The 24,580-nt window shown below is 48.8% G+C and overlaps 1 protein-coding gene and 1 pseudogene across 2 annotated transcripts; both read left to right on the top strand.

Annotated features, from left to right (window-relative positions):
- Positions 1-2,447: 2,447 nt before the first annotated feature.
- Positions 2,448-12,000, top strand: LOC119330964 (DNA repair protein REV1-like). 2 transcript variants are annotated; one of them, XM_037604114.1, is made up of 21 exons: positions 2,448-2,813; positions 2,936-3,051; positions 3,159-3,235; positions 3,704-4,344; positions 4,716-4,850; positions 5,484-5,616; positions 5,713-5,801; positions 5,894-5,944; positions 6,051-6,254; positions 6,727-6,846; positions 7,167-7,259; positions 8,162-8,221; positions 8,306-8,392; positions 8,478-8,561; positions 8,838-8,910; positions 9,034-9,102; positions 9,562-9,666; positions 9,834-10,216; positions 10,339-10,901; positions 11,114-11,174; positions 11,562-12,000. In XM_037604114.1, exons 1-21 carry the CDS (start codon positions 2,481-2,483, stop codon positions 11,601-11,603), a joined length of 3,519 nt encoding a protein of 1,172 aa, XP_037460011.1. In that variant the 5' UTR covers positions 2,448-2,480; the 3' UTR covers positions 11,604-12,000. The 2 variants fall into 2 exon arrangements, with proteins under 2 accessions (XP_037460011.1, XP_037460010.1); XM_037604113.1 differs by having other exon boundaries at positions 2,876-3,051.
- Positions 12,001-13,751: 1,751 nt separating this feature from the next.
- Positions 13,752-14,599, top strand: LOC119333757 (annotated as a pseudogene).
- Positions 14,600-24,580: the final 9,981 nt, after the last annotated feature.

The following is a 24,580-nucleotide window of genomic DNA, read 5'->3' as shown; positions in this document are numbered from 1 at the left end:
AGTCCGGCAAGCCGTCGGCGGCTGTGCGGAAGAAGAAGTGTTCGGAGTTCCTGCTCAAGGGCCAAGAACATGGCTTTTACGGTTTCGTGAGCCGTGCAGATCTGGGGAAGTACATGCGCAGAGACTGCTTCGTCGTGCGCTGCTCCGTTTCTGTTCTCAGGCGACCAACAAGGCGCTAGGACAAATCCGATCGATTTTTTTGGTTTTATATGCATGCGTTCTCTTCTCTTTTGTTGAGCTAGCGTGCATGCAGGGGCACTCACGGGGAGGAAGCATCGTGCAGGCGTCGTGTGTTAACTGTCGTGTGTGAAGCAATTCCCTTTGTTGAGATGCTGTTTGCACGTGTCGAGTTTGACCAATGCATCAGAAAACACTTCATCTCTAGCGTTCGATAATATGCTGGCCAAATTTCGACCATCTCGTCCTGTTCAAGAGTTGACTTTCTTTTTCAGGGGTATAAGAGTTGACTTTTAATGTGGGAAATGTTTGGTTCATGGCCAGCTAGTATATCACAATTTAGATTAAGCAGTATGAATTATTTTTCTGAAATTAATTATGAAAAATCATGCGGAAACCGACACAGCATAAGTCAAACTCAGGCTCGGACATCATAACACATAGGGACAAACCTGCTCACACCAATGATATAACGATGGCCACAAGAAGACCAATGCAAGAATTTTTTTTTACTACTAGTTTTATGGCCCAATTCAGCCACTTGCAAGCCCAACCCAACAGATATTGGCATGATACAGGCTTTGAGCCCACCCTCCAGTTTCTGTCTAGATTCGCCACTGCTCACAAACACATAGCAATGGAAAGCCCCGCTCAATTGAACAAGCCGCCCTTCCACTGCTGTCCAAAGAAGAAGTCATGACTCCTATGAGAGGAGCGCACTCAGAACTCTCTTGCATCGCTGAAGACATATGCACTCCATAGTGCTTCGCGTCAATTGTAACAGACAACATACAGACGACCAACCTTCACAACAACCTCGTCGACACGACACAAGATCAATGCCCTCAAAGCCGTGAGACTCTTGGGGCCACCACCCTCCCGCTCCGTCGCGCCGTATGCACTCATGTGACACAACCTTTTGGAGTTGTCGCCCCGACATGCCACCACTCTAATAGAAGTTGCAACGCCACATGACCCATCTTCCCGCAACCGACGCCGTAGAAGGAAACTGCCTGCAGAACACGACCGTCACACCACTTCCGAGGCTACCGCCTCGACATATAGTCCAACTAGCCCCACTGAGACGCGTTGACCAAGCCGACTCCCCTGTCGCCCCTGCAGCTCAAGGTTGCCACTCAAGTCATGCCGGGTTGCAACTCGATCTCATGGAGCTATCGTCGCACTGCTGCCCCAGGCTGCCACCTCGACATGCAAGGACCATCTCGGAGTCGTTGCCTCGTCATACACCACCCACGATGGTGACAGAACCCCGCACAACGGCCAAAAGCTAGCCCTCCAAGGCGATGCCTCCAAGGAGGTTACAACGTAGACGCCCTCGCCGCCCAGTCCACAAGTCCGGAATTTGGATTTTCACCCGGAGAGCCCAATCACTACAAGAAGAGAGAGGATGAGGATCTCTGAGAAAACGCATCCAAGGAGAAAACAAATGCCCACATACGATGCCATTGTCAAAAGGCTTTCGCCGGAGTTCCTCGTCTCCCATCAATGGGCTTGCAGATATAAAGCCCTTAGGGTACCTTACCATGGAGCCAAGCCTCTTGTGTAGCACACCCCAACCACAACAGCCATTCTACTCTTCCCGTTATCCATCACAACTCCTCATGTCACGAAGAAAAATCATGTCTGCCGAGGTCAACCTGAGCAAGCATGTCGTTGCAACCGTCGATCCGGGGCCGCCACCCCGGCTTCAACTCCCCACTCCCATCAGGCGCGTCCATCCCTGGCAAAACCAAACCATCGTGTAGCCCTCGCCATGGATCCAGTTGAAATCCCGCATAATAAGATAAAAGATTATTCTACGTGCTGTACATGTTGTCATCTCTTTGTTTCATATTTTCTAGTATAATCCCCATAAATTTAGGAGATAATCCATTTTGTATGCTAGTTTGTTTCCTTCTTTAAATTATTATATGTGCATGACATAAGATAAAGACCGCCTTATCAATGACTAATGACCGACTCCCTGCAAAAAAAGTCGAACGATCACTCGGAATTCAAGATATAAAAACTGACCATTTCATAAGTAGTACTCCCAATGTACTCGAAATTCAAGATTTAAAAACCGACCATTTCATAACATTTGAGTAAATCCTTTTGTGACCATTTCATATGATCGTTTTATTTGCACAAGTGCCTGTCTCACCCCCTATCGGCGGGGCAGAGTGGACTAGCACCCACCGGCTCCAGCAAAGCACGACCGTCCCCCTCCCTTTCGACCGCGCCGCTATTCGACTCGCGCGCTCCCGAAAATTCCCCGCCCCGCTCGCCCCCTCCCTCCCGCCATGAGCTCCTCCTCCGGCCGCCGCTCCTCGCCGCCGGCGAGGCCGGCGGCCTCCTCCTCCGGCCAGAAGCGGGCGAGGGGCGACGACGACCCCGGCACGTCGCTTGTTTCCAACCCCGCCTCCACCTCCGCCTCCGCCCCCGCCCCGGCCCAGAACCCTCGCCGCGCCTTCGCCTCCTCCCCGTTCGCCGACTTCGGGAGCTACATGTCCGCGAAGAACAGCAAGCTCTCCGCGCAGTTCGACGCCGACGCCTCCACCTCCGCCGCGGCGCCCGGGGCCCTGTTCGCGGGCGTCTCCATCTTCGTCGACGGCTTCACCGTCCCCTCTAGCCAGGTGCCCCCCGCCGCTCGCCGGCTCATACTGTAGTTGTCTGATTCCGTCGGATTTTGTTGTAGCTTCATCGGTGGACGCTATGTCGATTTCTTCCAATCTTATTATTGTTTGGGGATTGGAAGGAGCTGAAGGAGATTATGCTGAACAACGGAGGCCGGTTCGTCAACTACTTCTCGAGGCACACGGTGACACACATCATCTGCACGCACCTCCCGGAGAGCAAAATGCGGAACATGAGGTACTAATACAAAATGGAGGTTCACTTTCTGTGCCAGTCTACGGACGCGTGTAATAACTATGTTTTTCGGTGTGTGTTCTCTCTGATATTGTTGCTGCTTAATCCAGAGCATTCAGTAAAGGGCTTCCTGTTGTCAAGCCGGGGTGGGTGGTGGATTCCCTTGCAGAGAACCGGCTCCTCAGCTGTACTTTTCTTCCCCCCTTCGATTTTTGTAACAAGCCTGTTAGTGCTGAATGATCTGCTTCATTGTTGCAGCTTTTCCTTGAGTGTTTAGTTAAACCTTGCTGCTAGTTTTTTTGTATAATAATAGGTTTGCTTGAGTTGTGAGTTGCGATGCAATTAGTAAGATCATTTTCTTCAAATTTTAAATCTATGAAATGTAGCCATATGTATCAGTAAATATCAGGTGCTAGCAGAATGAGCAAACTTTTTTCATTGAACACAATGTTAATTATTATGGAAAGATTCAATTCTTTGCTTATTTCCACCTAAGATAATTTTATTTTTCTCACTGAAGGTGCTTATATTTAATTCAGTAGATCACATGTATAGCCTGTGAAGTTTTTTTATGACACCTAAAGTTTGTATGCTCTTATATTACTTCATTTGTTCTTGTATGTAATTATGATTCTGTTTTCTTATTTTCACTTAGGGGTTCCATACCAAATAAGTCAGCATAATTCTTCAAGCCGAAAGCAGATGAAGCTTTCTGCTTTCTTTTCTGGGAAACAAAATGGAATACAGTATCAGGGCAATCAAAATGATGAAAACAAAGACCTTGAGTTCCAAACTTCTTCTGCTCAGGAGGGATCACGTGACCAAACCGAGTCTTGTGAACAGGAAGGGCCATTACTGAATGTGGAGGTAGCAGAAGACTCACTATCCTCAGATGAACATAGAGTTCCATTAATGAATGTGGAAGTAGCAGAGGACTCACTATCCTCGGATGAACATGAAGTTCCATTGATGAATGTGGAGGTAGCAGAGGACTCACTATCCTCAGATGAACATGGAGTTTCAACATTTGAAGAACGGGATGGTGAAGATTTTGCAGTGGCTGAGGATGATAATGCCTGTAAAATAGCATTTTCAGAAAGTATGGATAATGACATGGATCCTGAACTTCATGTGGCTCAGTCTCCTGATGCTACTTCAAGGTGTTCAGATGTATGCGGTACAGCCTCTGTGGGCAGCCATTTGTCAATTGGTTCATTGGAGAAAGATACAGCTAAATCTTCTAGCCGGTCACATTCAGCCCTGACAGATCCTAATTTTGTGGAGAATTATTTCAAGGCATGTTACTCAAACAATTCAGCGTCATCGATGTTCTGTTATCATAATTGTTACACTATTTTTGGCATGGTGTGGTTTAAAATTGTAACATTGCCACTGAAGTCTTGAAAATATTCTCTTTTAAAGTAATCACATTTATGTCCAAGTCCTGTTCTTGTGTTGGCAAGGATTGGACAGAATGCAATCTTGTGTGCAGTAAGTGTATATGGAGGGGTGGTTTGAGGTTTCATTAATAATTTCTGAAGCTCGTAACTACTGAAATGCTTTGTTGCTTCTATTTCATTGTAATATCAGATATCTTTCCATAACTGTGATGTTGCATTTTTTTGTCACACTGATTATTTTTACGATAACCTTATTTGGTACTGTAGCATTCTCGACTGCATTTCATTGGGACTTGGCGAAATCGCTACCGCAAGCGCTTCTCAAATTTACCTGGAGCTAAAAGCAGTAAGGGCAACAATGATCATTCAGGGAAGAAGAAAACAATCATTCATATTGATATGGTAATCTGGTTAACATGTCATCCTATTTGCTAGCTGTACAACCACAAACAAATTGTACTTCTATACTTGTAAATTTGGCCGTGAAGTTCCTTTTTTTTTGCTTTGCACTATATTTAGCTGTATAATTAGGCATATCACTTTGTGACCTTTAGAATCCAGGTTTAGTTATGCCATGCTTATGAGTTAGGAATCCCTGATCAGTGATCAGTCACAGTTTTGTAACTTGGTTTTTAAATATAATAATGAATCTAACAAGCGTGGTAAATTGAAATTCTACTTGTAAAGGACACACCATCTTTTTAGAGGAATGTGATGAAAAAGAGCTAAATACCGCTAACCATGACTTGGTTCTCCATGCCATTGGATTTTGTGAAAAAAAAAATCATCCACAGAGACTAGCAGGTAAGCAGCAAATCAGATCTTTAAAACTTCAGTCCAAGATACATATTTCAGTCAGTAGTTGAATTAAATACTCACAGAAGACTGAAGATCAATATTTTCTCAGTTGCTTATCTTGATCCTGGGCATAACCTTTCTGCAGATTCATTACTGTATTTTGGTGCTGTGTATGCCAGAGCTATTTGCATCATAGTTGTTATCTTGACATTTTACACATTTTCTCCGCAATTCCAGGACTGCTTTTTTGTATCCGTCGTCATCAGAAATAGGCCAGAGCTACACGATAAGCCGGTAGCAGTTTGTCATTCCGATAATCCTAAAGGAACCGCAGAAATATCATCTGCAAACTACCCTGCACGAAGCTATGGTGCTTTTATTTTTATTTAATATCACAACTGGAGCTTAAAATCTTGTTACTATGGACACGTTTGAGTATTTATGTGTCCTCTTTCGTGGGTTCCAGGGATAAAGGCTGGCATGTTCGTTAGAGATGCCAAAGCTCGGTGCCCTCACCTAACGGTTATTCCTTATAACTTCGATGCATACGGGGAGGTATATAGTTTACTACGATGGTCAGTTCGCCTTCAATTTTGTCTGGACACTCCCGTTGTTATAATTGAGATGTTGGTATGGAACTATTGTAGGTTGCGGATCAGTTCTATGGTATTTTGCATAAATATTGCACTAAGGTTCAGGTTTGTACTGTATTATCCCATGATTACTCAGCATGTATTCATGTCAATACAATCCTGGCACTGTGATTGCCACACTTGCATCCAGAAATCTAACAAAGTTATTTAGGCTTTGAGCTGTGATGAAGCTTTTTTGGACATGACGGAATGCTTACACGATAATCCAGAGGAAGTTACAGAAATAATGAGAAATGAGATTTTTGGTACAACAAAGTGCACTGCCAGTGCAGGTATTGCTGAAAACAGGCTCCTAGCCCGATTAGCCACCAGATCCGCAAAGCCGAACGGACAGTTATTTATTTCATCTGAGAAGGTATGCGTCGATGTTAATCGCGTCCATCCTTAGATTTGTAAAGCCGTTCCATTCCATGTACCAGGTTAGTTCAAATGAGTTCTGTTTGGAACAGCATTTTTGTAGGAATAAATATGAAGGAATTGCCCTGTTGATTACAACTGCGAGGTTGTGCATGTTCTGTTGTTTAGAAAACTGTAATTTGTTTCTGGGTATATTAGATCTAACTACACCGTAAGGTGCTAATGGCTATTCACCTGGAGAGTATATGAGGTAAATGAAAAATAACCTTGAGAGTTTATGACTTTGTCATGTAAATATTTTGTGGAAAATATTCTCGATCTGCTTACTGATTTTACTTTAGTCTTTGCATACAGTTGAATATAATTCAAGACAGTTAACTAGTGCAAGTATTTGCTTTATTCATCATGGCACAGTTTCTTTTGACTTGCTTAATCGACTTCTGTTTTGTCTAAGAGCAACGCTGTTACAGGTTGATGATTATTTGAGTACCCTCCCTATCAAAGCACTTCCAGGCATTGGTTATACTGTTTCCGATAAACTGAAAAGCAAAGAAGTTGAACACTGTGGTCAGCTTCGCAACATTTCAAAGGTTTGTGTCAACATCGTATTTGTGTAATTTAATATACAGTTGTCCCTTCTCTTCAAGGAAATTGACAAGGGCACAGTCAAGTGATCCTTTATTTTTACAAGTTTGATACCATGCTTGACTAAATTTACTAATACGGATTCGAATGAATATCAGTTGCTCCATCTTTTTCAACGAGAAACTGTTTGTCAGTTTATCTGGGATATCTGCTACCTAAAGATTATATCACACATTGCCATATCTGTGATTTGGAGGTCTGTACATATGGTTTCATTACTGATTTCATCAGTTAACTTACTACCGTGCAAACAATTCTTATATAGGATGCTCTCCAGAAGGACTTCGGAAAAAAGATCAGTAACATGCTATGGAACTATTGCAGAGGAATTGATCATTCAGTTGTTGAAGCTGTTCAGGTAGAAGCACCCTAGTTTATTTTTTCTGTTGTGAGAACCTGCACCTGTATTGTCAAGGCCATAATTTTCTTGCAGGGAAACATGCAAATTTGATGCCAGTTTTGTGTTAAGGTTGCATAGCTAAGAATGGTACCTTGAAACTGCACATGATTAACTCATTGTTGCAAATGCCTCGAAGTAACTACATTTATGTAATTGTTTTCTCCTGAATTGATCTCGTAGCCAATTTCATAGACAGGAAGTATGCCTTGTGAATACAAGGAACAACAGCCCCCCCTGAAATTCGTAGAACTGTTTTTGTTTCGTAAAGATGTCCTGTCTTTTGGAAGGAATTAATTATGTGAAGGATGCATGCCTTCAATATGTTAATATTGCTTATTTTGTGCACATTTTACTAAAATGCCGAAGATAAGTTTCTTCTTACAGATGTACAAAATGTCCTAATGTTCCTTTGGTATAATTCTTATGGATTGTCGCTATTGGATACAAAAGTCATAGGGAAAATAAAATATAATTATTTTGTTTTAAAGTATTGTGTGCCTCCTGCATGTATAGATTGCACTATTTTTGCTTTATTTTGGTTTATGATGGTTCCCCCCTAGCTTCTGCGTAGCATGGCAATTTGCTGAAATACAACTGTGCCATATGCATTGCTTCAGTAATAGCTCATAGCGGACACATCATACACGATTGGACTAACTTGGTCTCCAAGAATAATAGTTGTCTTCTTTTTAATTGCGTTAGCTGTTGACATGGGCACATTTTTTTTCTCATAGGGATCAAAGGTTTAATTTTACTTATCACTGATACCTAGCAGGCACTGTTGATTTTGGTAATCCTTTTCTTTTGGAACCGAATAATCTGATATATTTAAACAATTTTTTGGGACCCAAATAATACAGGAAACAAAATCTGTGGGTGCCGAAGTCAATTGGGGAGTCAGATTTAATGAGAACAAAGATGTATGTTCTTCTTTATTTCTCTTTCCTGTTTATTATTTTAGTGCTGCCCCTTTTCGTGTTTGATATTCTTTTTGTTATTTGCAGGCTGGTAATTTTCTAGTCAACCTCAGCAAGGAGGTTTCTTTACGCTTACAAGGATGTGGACTACAGGGCCGCACTATTACCCTTAAGGTTCTTTGGGCTGACTGAACACAGTTTTTCTCTCCATTTTTTGCCAGTTGGTTAAAGGTTTATAGCCATATGTTCTGCCTTGAAGGTGAAAACAAGAAGGAAAGGTGCTGGAGAGCCACTAAAATTTATGGGGTGTGGTGACTGCGAAACCATGAGTCGTTCTACCACAGTAAGGGTTAAATAATGGCATTTGAATATAGAGTTGTGTCATTGTGTTGTAATCTTAGTTTCCTTCGGCTTTTCTGTATGAACTTGGCTATTCTGTTTCATTGTTTTGTAATGTTGACCATTTTCGGCAAGGGATTGGCAATTATTTATCCTGTAAAATGAGTTTCAGTTCTTAGTGCATATGTGCCTGTTATTTTATTTTGTATTTTTAATGCATCATGTGATTTTTTTATCACTGCTATTTTACCTTTCTTTCTTCTCCTTTGTTGTTTCAAAGATGACAGGTGCAACTGACAATTTAGTCACGCTTCAGAGAATTGCAAGACAATTGTTTGCAGCTTTGCATGTTGGTAAGTTTCGATATATTCTTCTCATACCTTATACACACCACAGTAGACTGCCATAAGTCTGTCCAAGTAGCCTCTTTTCTGCGGTTACTTTGTTGAATACTAAGTTCTAGTGCCATATTCTAGATGTGAAGGAAGTGCGAGGAGTTGGACTAAAAATGTCAAAGCTTGAACATGCAGATTTAGGTCGCGGAGGTATCTTCTAACTATTCAATTTCTTAACACCCTTTTGGGCATGGTATACATACACATTGCTGCACTGTTTATGTAGCAACCTTTTTCTCGAACACGCTTCTAAATGCGTGTTGTTGTGCATTAGAAGAACACCAAAAAGGTGCAGTGTTTATGTCACATTGTTTTTTAAAGGTACTCTCATGTAGTATTGGTTTTAAGACAAGCTCATAAATTTCACCACCCTTCAGATACTATCTCCAGGTTGCAATGCTCATAAATTTCCTGCTAAAATCGGTAATTGCCTTTGGCTCCTAGGTGCATATGCACCCATTGTCGAAATACACATTTTGAAAAGTTAAAAAAAATCGGAATATGCACCCATTGTCGAAATACACATTTTGAAAAGTTAAAAAAATCGGAATGTTGCTTACCTGATTTTATGAATGCTTATGTCCTTATGGTTTTTATTTTTTAATGAAGCACAACAAGGGAATATGCTTAAATCATGGCTTGGTTCATCATCTGAGAAGCTCAAGAAACAATGCAGCGAGAGAACCTGCTTTCTTGGGAACAGTGATGGTGCAGGTATTGGTCTTTTTTTTCTTTTACTTTTTTATTATATCAAGGTGTCATTTTCCATCGTATAGCAAATGCATTATTTTGATGTTGCTTTACATGCTTAGCGTTGAATTTGCAAATTTTCCGTCCCATGGATTTGTTTAAAAGATTTTGACTTGTCAGAGATCTTGTAGGAGCCTCTACCAGTGAGATACGAAATTTGGGAAGCTCCAGACCATCACTTACAGGTGTTGCATCCCACTCGTCGAAGGTGAAGCTTACAAGTGGTAGGTCTACCAGAGTTCATGCTGCTGAGTTGCCACCATTATCTGAACTTGATTTGGAGGTCCTCAAGAACCTTCCTCCAGAGATAATATCTGAAATGAATGACATGTATAAGGGAGAATTGCATGGTTTTCTGGGCACGATAAAGGGCGATGAAGGCAAGGAAAGCAATTCAAAATCTCGTGTTTTACCTGCCGTTAACCAGAACTCTGTACCTGTTTGTAATGCAAGGTTGCACCAATATGGAGAGCGCACTGACTCCATGCATTTGGAAAAACGGAATAATATTAAGGTGAGATGATCAGTAAACTTAAAACTGGAAACAGAGTGGAAGCACTAGTCAAATCTGCTACTTTGTCATTCCTATTTTGAACCATTCCTCAAGTATCCTAATTGTTGCCATTACTCCCATAGGGGGCATCAGACCAGGAAGTTCAAACTGCCCATGCTTCGTGCTCAAGAGCCAATGAATTGATTGATACAGAGAGTGTCACACGGCTTGATTTCATGCCTAATTCTCTAAGCCAGGCAGACTTCACAGTTTTGCAGGAATTACCCGAGGATGTCAAGGCTGATTTGTTCAATGTGCTTCCATTACATAGGCCAATGGATCCTACATGCCGCACTTCAAACATTACTGAAAATAAATCTCTGAAGAATGGAGGAGCTGATGATCCAAAAAATCCAGTGATTTGTGTTCTGGCGGGAAGTTCTCAGAAATGGGCTGAACAGTTCAGAGTTAGCAGTTCCCTACTATTGAATGCCATTGCAGAGCAACACGCAAATTCTATCTCCAGTCAACCTTTATCTTCAATTTTAGAGCATGTTGCTTCCCTACTCCCTCTGTGTCCTACCTCAGGTAGCGAAGAATGGAGCGACACATTCTCCCGACTCTCTGTTCTTCTTACAGAGTATGTACACCTGAAAGTTGATTCTGATATTGAAGAGCTGTACAAATGTTTCCTTCTTTTGAAAAGGTAAAGTGTACTGTTCGAGAAAAAAGGGGTAAATCATGCAGTCATTTAACCATTATTAGATATGAATTTGTTGGGAAATTGTTGCAAACCAAGATGTGCATACTCAGTGAACATGAATTGGTATAAATGTGGTAGTTAGTCTCCCTCATGATGAGGAAGGTTATTCATGAAACCAGGTTCTTATTATTAACCACTGAACTTTCCCATTGCAGGTTCTCGTCAGCATCTGAGCTTTTTCTGGAATTGCACAATAGCATTCTCCCTTTGCTGCAGGTAAAATTTACATGTTCAATTATCATCATTTTGGTTGTGGACAACATTGTTAGGATTTACCACTGTATTTGTTATGGCTGGCCTTCGGGTCCTTTGCTTTATCACTTTTGACTTTCACAAACATGAGGGATAAACCACCTTAGTTTTTAGATGGAACCAGACAGTTGTCCACCTTCCATCTTCGTTCTGATTATAAAGTTTTTAGTTGTTTCTATTTAAGCTTTAAAGGTCCACTACATTTTGAAATATGAGTAATTTGCGCTGCATGCAAACAAATTTGCAAGCTGGATGCAAGTAGAGGCATCAACTCGGCAATTCAGATTCTGGACATTTTTGTCCACAAACTTGTCAAACTGATCGAGTGAAAGCCCATCATCCTTTTTGTAGGATTCCATCACTCAACATTATGGTGGGACACTGCGTCTCTAGTTCGAAGTTCAGGTATTGCGGACCGCTTGGTGATAGAAAGGGCAGAGAAGGTGCGTAGGGGTCTCTGTGCCCTTGTTTATCAGTGACGACCATGGAGTGTGATGACTGGCTCTCCTGGGTCTGTGGATATGAACTGAAATACTGAATCAGGGTTTGGAATGCGAACATTCTCGCCACACTATGTATAAAAGGGGAATCATGTACACCTGCAAATATTCCTTTTTTTTTGCGAGAACTGTAAATATTACTTCTACATGAAAGATGGCACGAGCTTGCATTTTGTTCTTTATAACATAGCCTTTTCTACATTAAAATTAAAATACCTCCCTGTAAACAGAAGAAGGCAAAAGCTGATATATGCATGTCCTGCTTTGTATATAATCGGTGTTGAGCACAATCCAACTTGCAAACCTCAGAAAAGATTCATCTTTTTCTGAATGTATATCATGGTTATGTTGTACATATGTAGTTTTGTATCAAGAAACAGCAAGAGAATTTTGTCAATTTTGGTTGAATTCCAATTGCAACTTGGACTGCAAGTTTCAACCTTTTTGGTCGAAAAGGGGGAAGACCCCGGCCTCTGCAAGTCTGAACATGGACATGAGAACTCAAAATTGCAAAAGTAGAGATTAGAGATTTGTTGATTGCTTAGGCCCGTGCAGAATTATATAATTCGACGCAATCACATCTTTCCCAAGACGAGGATCAATTTCTTTCCAAGTTCTTTGCAGATTTCAGCAGATTTTTTTAACACTAAATCCTGCTTTCAATCCATCAACTTCTTTCGATCACGTACAGAACATGCGTACAGAACATGCATACGAGCTACGAGCAACTGCATTGCAGTAGGGCTATACTGCTACTCCCTCCGTTCCAAAATAGATGATCCAACTTTATACTAACTTTAGTACAAAGTTAGTACAAAGTCAAGTCATCTATTTTAGAACGGAGGGAGTACTTACAACTAAAATATGCCATGTTCGAGTCTTCGAGAAGAAGGATATACATAAAAGTGACCTAGAAAGTGACCAGAACTAGTTCTGGATCAACTGTCTTCTTGACTAGAGCTACACCTGAAGCTGCGTCCTGACCGCGAAGGTCTTCTTGACCATGGAGCTAGTGCACCTCCTGATCGGCTGCATCTGAGACGCCGGCTGCATCATCTTGGGTGCCTGCACCAACTGCGTCTTGCGCCGCCGTTTGGCGTCCGCTGCTTCCTGGTAACCTTGGCGGAGCTTGCGCTTCGCGGCTTCCATCTTCTCCTCCGAGCAGAGCTGGGCACGGTCACCGTCGACAAAGCCGGCGGCAGGATCGGACGCCTTTTTGATGATTTCCGCCGTCTTCTTGGCCAAAGGCTCGCCGAAGATTTTGTGAGGCCGCTTCGTCTTCGCGTCGGAGACATCCTGCTGCTTGCCGACGGTCGCCTTGGGCTGCGGCAGCTTCTTCTTGGCTGGTGTGAGTGTGACCTTGGCGACGTCGTCCTCGACGGAGGCCTCCCACCTGCTGACGATGCCCCGCGCGAGGAGGCGGACGCGCTCCGAGTCGTGCTCCCGCAGCGCGCGCACAGACTCGGCGAACTCCGTGGAGATGGGCACCCCCGGCGTTGATGGAACCACCCTGAGCGTCTCGAGAGACTCTGCCATGAGGTCGTCGAGAAACCCGCAGATGCGCTCCGCCTGGTCGTCGTCGGCGGCGTTGCAGAGCCCTACCAGCAGGTCCCCCCTCGCGCGCTGGAACACGTGGCGGGAAAATTGGTCTGGGTCGGCGGCCTCGATGGCGGCGTCCACGGGGTCGAAGGCGCCGTAGAAGCTGTCCCACCGGCGGAGCATCTGCGCGGCCATGGCGGCGGCGGCTTTTCCGCGAGCTGCTGTGATCGACCTTGGAGTGGATGGAGAAGTGGGAAGGATTGGATGGCGAAACTGGGAAGGAAGAAGGCGATTGCCCGGCAAGGCCCCCAATGCAGCTTATATCTCCCGGCGAGGCGGTGACGCGAGTAGAGCGCCACTCCCGATCGAATTCGGAAGCGCGTTTCGCTCCAGTGGAATCCGATTGAGCAGCGGCAAACGCGCACCACGCGTTGCTCGCACGCCACGAAATCTTGCCACCCCATGGTCACCGACACGCACCAGCAGCTGGAGCGGGCAACCCATGGCCACCGTCTGGCGAATCGCCGCCGCCGAAGCCGCCATTGACGCCATGATCAACAACCACGACGCCGGCTCCCGCAAGCGACGGCGCATCGGGAGCACCGAGGACTACGAGCTGACGCGCGTGCTCGGGAAGGGCGGCTTCAGCGTCGTCGTCAAGACGTCGCCCTCAAATGCCTCATCCGCTCGCCCAACGACGGCAGCGGCAAGAGGAGGCGCCGTGCCGACACGCTCCACCGCGACCTGCTGCGTGAGGCGTGCTACCTCGCGGCGTGCCGCGGCCACCCCTCCGTCGTCGGCTTGCACGGCATCGTGCAGCCTCGTCCTAGAGCACGTCGGCCCGAGCCTCTGTCACGTCCTGCGTGGTCGCCGCCGACCGTTCGCGGAGAAGGAGACCCGCCGCGTCATGCGGCAGCTTCTGAGCGGCGCCGGGAGGATGCACGAGCCGGGCATCGTCCACCGGGACATCAAGCCCGGGAACATCCTCGTTGGCGGCGAGGGCGTGGTGAAGATATGTGATCTCGGCTCGGGCTGGTCATTTCCATGGCGAGCGCGACGCCGCCGCGCGGTCAGGCTGGCACGCTCTGGTACATGGCTCCCGAGATGCTCCTGGGGAAGCCGGACTACGACGAGCTCGTGGATGCCTGGTCGCTCGGCTGCGTCATGGCGGAGCTGCTCGCTGGCGAGCCACTGTTCCCTGGCCACAGCGCGACCGACCAGCTCCTCAGAATTTTTCGCGTGCTCGGTAGCATGTGTATGGCATCCACGCTGCTCGCCGCCGCGGGGCAGAAGCTGCTGACCCGCCGAGGTGGTAGCCGGCTTCGTGAGCTGTTCCCCGAGGAGGAGTAAATTGCTCAAAACCACCACATTTGTGGCTAGGGTATTCCAAAACCATCATTTTTTTCAAAAATTACAAAAAACCACCACTTCTGCGCCTAGTGAATAACAAATCGCACTGAATCAGATGTTAGTCGTGACTGACAACAAAACTGAAGAACGGGACCCGTCCGTCAGGCTGATGTGGATAAAACTAGTCCTAGTCAATGTGTTGACCCGCTGAGGTGGACACAGGGCCCAACCTGTCAGCCACATGTCTTATTTCCCCATTCTCTTCTTCATCCTCAAGCCACCACGCCACCATGTCGACCGCTACCACCGTGCCATGCACCTGCCCGCAACCATCTTCGCTAGCCTCGCCGGCTCCGGCCACCTCACTTGACACAGCGGCGACGCCCTACGAGCTTCCCTCGTCACTAGCCGCCGGATCTAGGCACCGGCCACCAGATCCACCCCGCAAGGCGCCGTGGTCCGCTGCCTCCTCCCCAGCAGCCTACAGCAGCGATGCGGGCACGCAGGGCCTCGTCCTCGCTCGAGGCGGCTGGGACGCGGGCTCCGCCTCGCCGGAGCGGGCACGCAGGGCCTCGGCTTCGCCGGAGTAGGCTGGGACGCGGGCACGCGCGGGCTTCGCCTCGCCAGAGCGGGCACGCGGGCCCTCGGTCTCACCGGAGCGGGCAGGCGCGGGGCCTTGGTGTCGCCGGAGTGGGCAGGGGTACGGGCACACGGGGCCGGAGCGGGCACGGGGCGCCTCGATCTCGCCGGAGGGGTTCGACCTCGCTGGAGTGGGCAGGGGCGCGGACACGCCGGAGTTCGGCCTCGCCGGAGCGGGCAAGGGCGCACCGGGGTGGGGGGGGGGGCCTCGCCGTTGTCGTTCATCCATGGCCGCAGCTCCTGTGAAAAGGAAGGAGAGGAGGGAAGAGAAGGAAAGGAGAGAGGAGACAAGATGTGTGGCTGACAGGTGGGACCCTGGTCCACATCAATAGGTCAAACATTGACTATGACTTGTCTTCGCCACATCAGGCTGGATAGACAGGTCCCACCCGTCAGTTTTACTATTAGACGCGCTCAATTTCGGATTAGTGCGATTTGTTATTCACTAGGCGCAGAAGTGATGGTTTTTTGTGATTTTTGGTAAAGATGGTGGTTTTGGAGTATCCTAGCCACAAATGTGGTGGTTTTGAGCAATTTACTCCCTGAGGAGCGCCTGTCACGCGACGGGTTCGAGGTTTTAGAGGGGCTCCAATGCCCATTCTACCATTCTACCTCATCACTTGGGAGTGCATTTTCATTCCTCCAATGTTCAAAGATGATTTATTTTGTAATGTATATTGACGAATTTACCGCCAGGGACGAACGCACCTTGTAAGCATGCCTGAAAAATGTAGAAAGCTGGAAATGAATCCACAAACTCACTGGGTTTTAGCTTTGCGTCAGTACTAGGCCACTCCTGTGCTCCCTCCGCCGCCTAGCGCTCCCTCCCCGCTCCCGCCGGCGGCCACTCCGGCCCCGGCGTCCACGCCTCCCCGCCGGCGGCCACTCCGGCCCCGGCGTCCACGCCTCCTCGCCGCTTGCCTGCGCCCTTGCGGGCCCCTTCTCCTCCTTCCCCCCTCCCCTCTCTCTTCCGGTTGGCGTCTATGGCTTCCGGGTCGCGCAACCCTCCCTCGGTCTCGTCGGCCTTCCCGCGCGACAGACCGGTGGTGTCCGACCTCGGCCTCTCTGGCTCGCCGGGGTCGGCGGGCTCCTCGTCGGCGGGCGCTGCGGTGGTCGGTCCTACGGTCCAGGCGGCCCCTGCGCCCGATGCGGGATGGCGCAAGCCAGGGCCTTCCCGCAAGGCCATGTGGCGTCGCCGTCGTGCGCTGCGGCGCTAGCAGGGTGCTGGCGTGCAGGATGGTCGGAGCTCTCCTACCTTGTCGGAGCATCGTCAAATCCCGCAGGATCTTTGGGGCCTCTGTTTCAGGTGTTTTGAGGATGGTCACCGGCGGCAAGACTGCACGAACGACCCCATGTGCATCCGATGCGGGCTCCCTGGACATGTCTCCTCCCAGTGCATGAGGCCGCGCAGTCCCGTCTCGGCAGATGAGCTCCGTCGAGCGGTGATCTCCAAGGTTGCCAGGACCGGGCCGGTGCCGGCGTCGCTGCACGGTGTGGGGGGGTTGCTGCCAGAGCCTAGGCAGGATGCACCGCGTGTGCTGTCTTCGCCAGTTGCGCCCAGCTTCCCTCCCATGGTGCCCGCCTACACTACCTCGGCCCCGGCGGCAGCGGAGGTCTGCATCTTGGCACGCTCTGAGGGGATGGATGACCTCGAGCGCCGGCTGCAGCTGGCTGTGGTGGCTTATGTCGGGGGGTCACGGCTGCCGGTTTCATGTGTGGACGCAGCTATAGCAATCTCTGAAGAGCTCAACATCCCGAGCTATCGCTTTTCGGCGCACAAATATCACCCGGAGGATTTCCTCATTGTGTTCGCTTCGCATGAACTCCGGAACAGAGCATTGGCTTGTCCATTGGTGGAGCACCAGGGTTTCAAGCTCTTCATCAAGCCGTGGTTGAGGCAGGCTCAGGCAAAATCCAGACTGATGCGTGTTCAGGTTGATCTGATGATCGAGGGTGTGCCGTCCCATGCTTGGGCCAGATCCACGGCGGCGGAGCTGCTGGGAAGTTCATGTCTGATTGATAGCCTGGCACCGGAGACTAAAAGCAGGGAAGATCTCTCTCTGTTCAAGCTTCGTGCCTGGTGATGGGGTTATGTACCTAGGGTAGGGTCATGGACCTGATCCAAGTAACTTACCCCAAGACATCCTTAGAAGAGGTTGCCTTCCAGTCGACCAACGAGGACTCACTCGACTGGCCTGAAGGACTCGACCACGAAGACTCACTCGACCACCAGGAGGTCAAGAGGCACTCTGCACTGCAACGGCCTGTAATCAAGTAGACTTTATGATAGTAAAGGCACTTTATGTGGGGCGTTACCAGTAACGCCCCAGACTTAACTCACCTTAAACCCTCTCCTACGTGGGCTGGCTGGGGTCCTGGCGCACTCTATATAAGCCACCCCCCTCCACAGGCAGAAGGGTTCGGCACCTTGTAACTCATATACTCATAATCCACTCGACCGCCTCCGGGCTCCGAGACGTAGGGCTATTACTTCCTCCGAGAAGGGCCTGAACTCGTACATCCTTTGTGTTTACAACCTCTCCATAGCTAGGACCTTGCCTCTCCATACCTACCCCCCACTCTACTGTCAGGCTTAGAACCACGACAGTTGGCGCCCACCGTGGGGCAGGTGTTTTAGCGATTTTGTGGAGAAGTTGCGATTCTTCCGAGTACTTTCATCATGGTGTCTGCTGGAGTTTTGGTCGAGGGTCAAGAGATCCGTCTCGGCACTCTCACCTTCATCGCCGACGACTCCGCATGGCTCCAGGAGGCTCCACTCGACGTTGATGCGCTCCCCGTCCGCGGTGCGACGCATTTTCGTGCATGTGTCCGCGGCGTTCTGCTGCGACAACCGTCGACCCAGTATCGGTCGGCCCCTCCATCGTCCACCCTCCCGGTCTCCCGCCAGCGCAAGCGCTCGGGCCGGTCGAGGCTTCAGCGATGGGTGAGGCACGCGGTGGCTCGCCAATCAGCCACCACCCAAGTCGCGGCAATCGAGCCCGACGAATATCTCTACGGCTTGTTCGACCTGTCGACTGGCTCCGTAGAGACTGCATCCGAGTGCGGTAGCAGTGATCCAGCGGCAGAAATCTTGATGATCGACGGGCCCCGCGGTCCCCCTGGCTTCGCCCATGACGGTGGAGCAGGTGACGGAGACGACCCCGCACGAGGCTACGAAGAGTACCAGCCCGAGCCACTCGACTCTCTGCAAAGAGAGGAACTTCGCCGCAAGAACGTGGATGCCCTGCATACTCCCATCGCAGGAGAAACCCCCGAGGCTCGTGCCTTGGAGGAGGCGCGTCTGGCCAATTTGGCCGAGCGCACTCGGCTGGAGAACCTTCAGCGAGCACTCGACGAGCGCACGCGGCAACGAGTTCCCAACACCAATCGACGTCAACTCTTCCCGCCGACTCAGGTATATCGAACCCCAATCCAGAATTTAGCAGCTACGGCCCGTATAGCGGAGTCCATCCAGCCCTCGCAGTCAGAAGCTGGCAGAGGTTTGCTGCAGATCAGGGATTTGCTCCGGGCAGCAGGAGATCAGAATTCAGCCGTGTCTCAGTCACGCAACAGAATTCACAGTCGATCCGCCACTGTGAATACGGTTCAGTCGGCGCACAGCCCCCGATCGCCTCCGCGGCGTGAAGGGTGCGGGAATCGGCGAGATCAATATGACGACAGACTCGACCGAGATGACAGACGTCGAGTGCCCAATTCCCCTCCGAGGGGTGGGTCTTACGCTCCTCGGCAGCCAGATGACAGGCGTCAGTACAGTTCAGGGCGAAGGGTTCCAGTCGACCCCAGAGAACCAGGCTTCGACGCGCGATCCATTATCGTACAAGGGTTGGTCGACCGGAACAGAGCCCATCGAGGTGGACTCGACAGAGATGTACCCACAAGCAGTCGAGTGCATGTTTCTGGTCCTGAATGCTTCAGCAGAGCTATCAGAGCCGCAGTTATCCCTCCCAATTTCAGGTTGGCAACAGGAGTCAGCAAGTTTACTGGTGAGTATAAGCCTGAAACTTGGCTTGAAGACTACCGAGTGGCAGTTCAGATCGGTGGTGGGAACGACGAGGTGGCCATGAAGCACTTGCCTCTCATGCTGGAAGGTTCTGCCAGGGCATGGTTGACTCAATTACCTCCTAGCAGCATTTACACTTGGGAAGATCTGTCCCGAGTGTTTATCAGAACGTTTGAAGGAACTTGCAAGCGACCAGCTGGATTGACAGAGTTGCAAGTCTGCGTGCAGAAGGCTAATGAGACTCTCAGAGAGTATATTCAGAGGTGGATCACTTTGCACCACACTGTGGAGAATGTGTCTGATCATCAGGCAGTCTGCGCCTTCAAAGATGGCGTCAAGAACAGAGAACTGAGTTTGAAGTTTGGTCGAACTGGTGACATGACCTTGAGTCGGATGATGGAGATTGCTACCAAGTACGCCAACGGCGAAGAAGAAGACCGACTCCGAAGCGGCAAGCACAAGCCGAGTCAGTCGGAAAAAGGAAACACCAGTCGGAAACAGAAGCGGAAGGCTGAACCGGCAGCTCCTGGAGAGGCTCTGGCCGTGACTCAAGGAAAGTTTAAGGGGAAACCAAAAGGATCCTGGAACCCCAAGAAGGTAAAGGATAAAGAAGGGAATGACGTAATGGATATGCCATGTCACATCCATACGAAGAAAGACGAAGAGGGGAATATCATCTACCCGAAGCACACCACTCGCCAATGTCGACTCCTGATTCAGCAGTTTCAGGGAAAACAGTCTAAGGACAAGGAGAAGGAGTCAGACAAGGCCGAAGACAAGGAGGACAGCGAGGGAGGATATCCGCATATTAATTCCACTCTGATGATCTTTGCAGATGTGGAAAGCAGAAGTCGACTGAAAGTGATTAACCGAGAGGTGAACATGGTTGCCCCAGCAAAAGCAAATTATCTGAAGTGGTCTCAAACACCCATCACATTCGACCAATCTGATCACCCGACTCATATTGCCACCCCTGGGAGGCAAGCTTTGGTGGTCGATCCAGTTGTCGAAGGCACTCGACTGACAAAGGTGCTGATGGATGGTGGAAGTGGGCCGAACTTATTGTATGCAGACACATTGAAAGGTATGGGCATTCCGATGTCCCGACTGAGCACTAGTAACATGAGCTTTCATGGAGTTATACCAGGGAAGAAGGCCGAGTCACTCGGCCAGATAGCTTTGGACGTAGTGTTTGGTGATTCGAAGCATTTTCGCAAAGAAAAGTTGACGTTTGAGGTCGTGGATTTTCAGAGTGCATATCATGCCATTTTGGGGAGACCAGCTTATGCACGGTTCATGGCTCGACCATGTTACGTGTACCTCAAATTGAAGATGCCCGGCCCCAAAGGAGTGATCACTGTCACCGGTGATAGGAAAAAGGCAGAAGAGTGCTTTCAGAAGGGCTCCAAGATTGCCGATTCCCAAGTGACAGCGGTCGAGTTCGAGGAATACAAGCAAAACGCAGATCCGAGTGATTTGCTGCGATCAAAGAAACCCGCCACAGAGTTTGCACTCCAGTCGTCTGGGGAGACGAAGCCTGTTCATATTCACCCGACCGACCCCGATGCAGCTCCGACCCGCATCTCCACAACACTCGACCCAAAATAGGAAGAAGCGCTCATCCAGTTCCTCCGTGAGAACTGGGACATTTTTGCATGGAAGCCCGCTGACATGCCAGGTGTTCCCAGGGGACTGGCTGAGCATCGCTTAAGAGTCGACGCATCTGCCAAACCAGTCAAAGAGCATCTTCGGCGGTCCGCCGTCCAGAAGAGAAAAGCCATTGGTGAAGAAGTGGCTCGACTGTTGACGGCAGGATTTATCCGAGAGATATACCACTCCGAGTGGCTCGCTAATGTCGTCATGGTTCCTAAGAAAGACAAGTCGCTCTGAATGTGCATTGATTTCAAGCACATCAACCGGGCCTGCCCGAAAGATCATTTTCCTCTCCCTCGCATAGATCAAATTGTTGACTCGACCGCGGGATGTGAGAGGCTATCTTTTTTAGATGCCTACTCCGGGTACCACCAGATCCGTCTGTACGGACCCAACGAGGTAAAAACAGCTTTTATCACTCCATTCGGGTGCTTCTGCTATATCACCATGCCATTCGGCCTCAAGAATGCCGGCGCCACATTCATGCGAATGATTCAGAAGTGTCTACTCACTCAAATCAGTCGGAATGTGGAAGCTTATATGGATGATATTGTTGTCAAGTCACGAAAAGGTTCCGACCTGCTCGCTGACCTCGCCGAAACATTTGCCAACCTCAGAAGGTATGATATCAAGCTCAATCCATCAAAGTGCACATTTGGAGTTCCTGGTGGCAAGTTACTCGGTTTTCTCGTTTCCGAACGGGGAATCGACGCTAACCCAGAGAAGATCGGCACTATTCTCCGAATGAAACGCCCTGTGCGAGTGCACGATGTCCAGAAGCTTACTGGATGCTTGGCCGCATTAAGTCGATTCATCTCACGACTCGGTGAAAAGGCATTGCCTCTTTACCGACTGATGAAGAAGGCAGACAAGTTCGAGTGGACTCCAGAAGCTGATGCAGCGTTTGCCGAGCTAAAAGCTCTGCTCTCCACCCAGCCGGTGCTTGCTGCTCCAATCAGCAAAGAGCCTCTGTTGCTCTACATCACAGCCACAGGACAAGTCGTCAGTACTGTGCTAACGGTCGAGCGGGAAGAAGAAGGAAAAGCTCTCAAAGTTCAGCGCCCAGTGTATTATTTGTCTGAAGTCTTGACTCCATCCAAGCAGAGATATCCTCATTATCAGAAGCTTGTGTATGGAATATACATGACCACAAAGAAGGTTGCTCATTATTTCTCTGACCATTCCATCACAGTCGTCAGCGACGCTCCACTATCAGAGATTTTGCACAACAGAGATGCAACTGGTCGAGTGGCCAAATGGGCGATTGAACTTCTTCCCCTTGATATCAAGTTCGAGGCAAAGAAAGCCATTAAGTCCCAGGCAATAGCAGATTTCCTCGCCGAGTGGATTGAACAACAGCAGCCGACTGAAGTTCACTCGGAGCATTGGACCATGTTCTTTGATGGCTCTAAGATGTTGAATGGTTCCGGTGCTGGGATTGTCCTGGTTTCCCCCAGAGGAGATAAGCTCAGATATGTGCTCCAGATTCACTTCGATTCCTCCAACAATGAGGCAGAATATGAGGCCCTCTTATATGGGTTGCGCATGGCCATTTCAGTCGGCGTCCGTCGCTTGATGGTCTATGGCGACTCGGATTTAGTGGTCAACCAGGTGATGAAAGAGTGGGACGTGAGAAGCCCAGCCATGACTGGATACTGCAGTGCAGTGAGGAAGCTGGAAAAGAAGTTCGAGGGGTTGGAGCTCCATCACATACCCCGACTGAAAAATCAAGCAGCTGATGATCTAGCAAAGATAGGTTCCAAGAGGGAAGCCATTCCGAGTGGTGTGTTCTTGGAGCATATACACTCTCCGTCAGTCAAAGAAGATCCTTTCACCGAAGAAACTCCGCAGCCCAAGAGTGCCACAGATCCGACTGAAGTTGAAGTCCCAGCGGTGGTCGACTTGATCATGGAGGTTTTGGTGGTCATTCCCGACTGGACGATTCCGTATGTCGCATATATCTTGAGGAAAGAGCTTCCGGAGGATGAGGAAGAGGCTCGACAGATCGTCCGTCGATCTAAGGCCTTTACCGTAATCAAAGGACAATTATACAGAGAAAGCGCGACTGGAGTCGGTCAGAAGTGCATAACACCAGAAGAAGGTCGACTCATCCTCAATGATATTCACTCGGGGACCTGTGGTCATCATGCGTCCTCTCGGACCATCGTGGCCAAAGCATACCGAGCCGGATTTTACTGGCCAAAGGCGAATGAGATGGCAAAAGAGATAGTGGATAAGTGCGAGGGATGTCAATTCTACTCGAATATGTCACACAAGCCTGCGTCGGCTCTGAAGACCATCCCACTCGTCTGGCCTTTCGCAGTATGGGGATTGGACATGGTCAGTCCTTTGAGAACAGGACGAAGTGGCTTCACGCATGTACTGGTAGCAGTCGACAAGTTCACCAAGTGGATCGAGGCTAAACCAATCAAGAGCCTTGACACCGGTACTGCTGTTAGCTTCATCAGGGAACTAATATTCAGATATGGAGTCCCGCACAGCATCATTACGGATAATGGGTCGAACTTTGACTCAGAGGAATTCAGAGCTTTCTGCGACTCCCAGGGCACACGGGTCGACTACGCTTCAGTCGCCCATCCGCAGTCGAATGGACAAGCAGAGCGAGCTAATGGACTGATTCTTAAGGGATTGAAGCCTCGACTGATGCGTGATCTCAAACACGCGGCTGGAGCTTGGGTCGACGAACTTCCCTCAGTACTCTGGGGACTGCGGACCACACCTAATCGGTCGACTGGAAGAACTCCATTCTTCTTGGTCTACGGAGCTGAAGCAGTCTTGCCGAGTGATCTTCTCCATAATGCTCCCCGAGTTGAAATCTACAACGAAGCAGAAGCTGAACAAGCGCGGCAGGACACAGTCGACCTTTTAGAGGAAGAAAGGGAGATGGCTCTGATCCGGTCGACCATCTACCAACAAGATTTGCGCCGTTTCCACGCCAGAAATGTGAGAGGCCGAGCCTTCCAGGAAGGGGATTTGGTTCTCCGAGTGGATCAGCACAAACCACACAAGCTTGCTCCTTCTTGGGAAGGCCCCTTCATCGTCACCAAGGTCCTCCACAACGGGGCGTACCGTCTTTACAACGTCGAGCATAATATCGACGAGCCCCGAGCTTGGAACGCGGAGCTACTCCGCCCATTCTACACTTAAGTTTTATCACTCGGATGAGTTGCAATAAAGTACTTTTGTAGTTCATGGACCTCAAAATAATAGTGTCATAGTCCCTCCATAATTTCTGTCACTTTTTATTTTTGTCCACATAAAATTCCCCCTCAGTGGGTGACTTAGCTGCGAATCCGTTTCGCCTAAGTTTGTAAAAATCCTACCGAGTGGTGAGCCAGACTCCCACTCGGAGGCTTAGCCGCGAATCCGTTTCGCCTAAGTTTACCAAAATCCTACCGAGTGGTAAGCCAGCCTTCCACTCGAAGGCTTAGCTGCAGTCCAAGGACTCGCCTAAGTTTACCAAAATCCTACCGAGTGGTAAGCCAGCCTTCCACTCGGAGGCTTAGCTGCAGTCCAAGCACTCGCCTAAGTTATAAAAATCCTACCGAGTGAAGAGCAACCCTCTCACTCGGGGGCTTAGCTGCAGTCCAAGGACTCGCCTAAGTTATCAAAATCCTACCGAGTGGAGAGCAACCCTCTCACTCGGG

The sequence above is a fragment of the Triticum dicoccoides genome, chromosome 7A (assembly GCF_002162155.2).
Source record: "Triticum dicoccoides isolate Atlit2015 ecotype Zavitan chromosome 7A, WEW_v2.0, whole genome shotgun sequence".
NCBI classification, from domain to species: Eukaryota; Viridiplantae; Streptophyta; class Magnoliopsida; order Poales; family Poaceae; genus Triticum; species Triticum dicoccoides.
The sequence above is the reverse complement of the archived record's forward strand: the minus strand, read 5'-3'. Positions and strand labels throughout refer to the sequence as shown.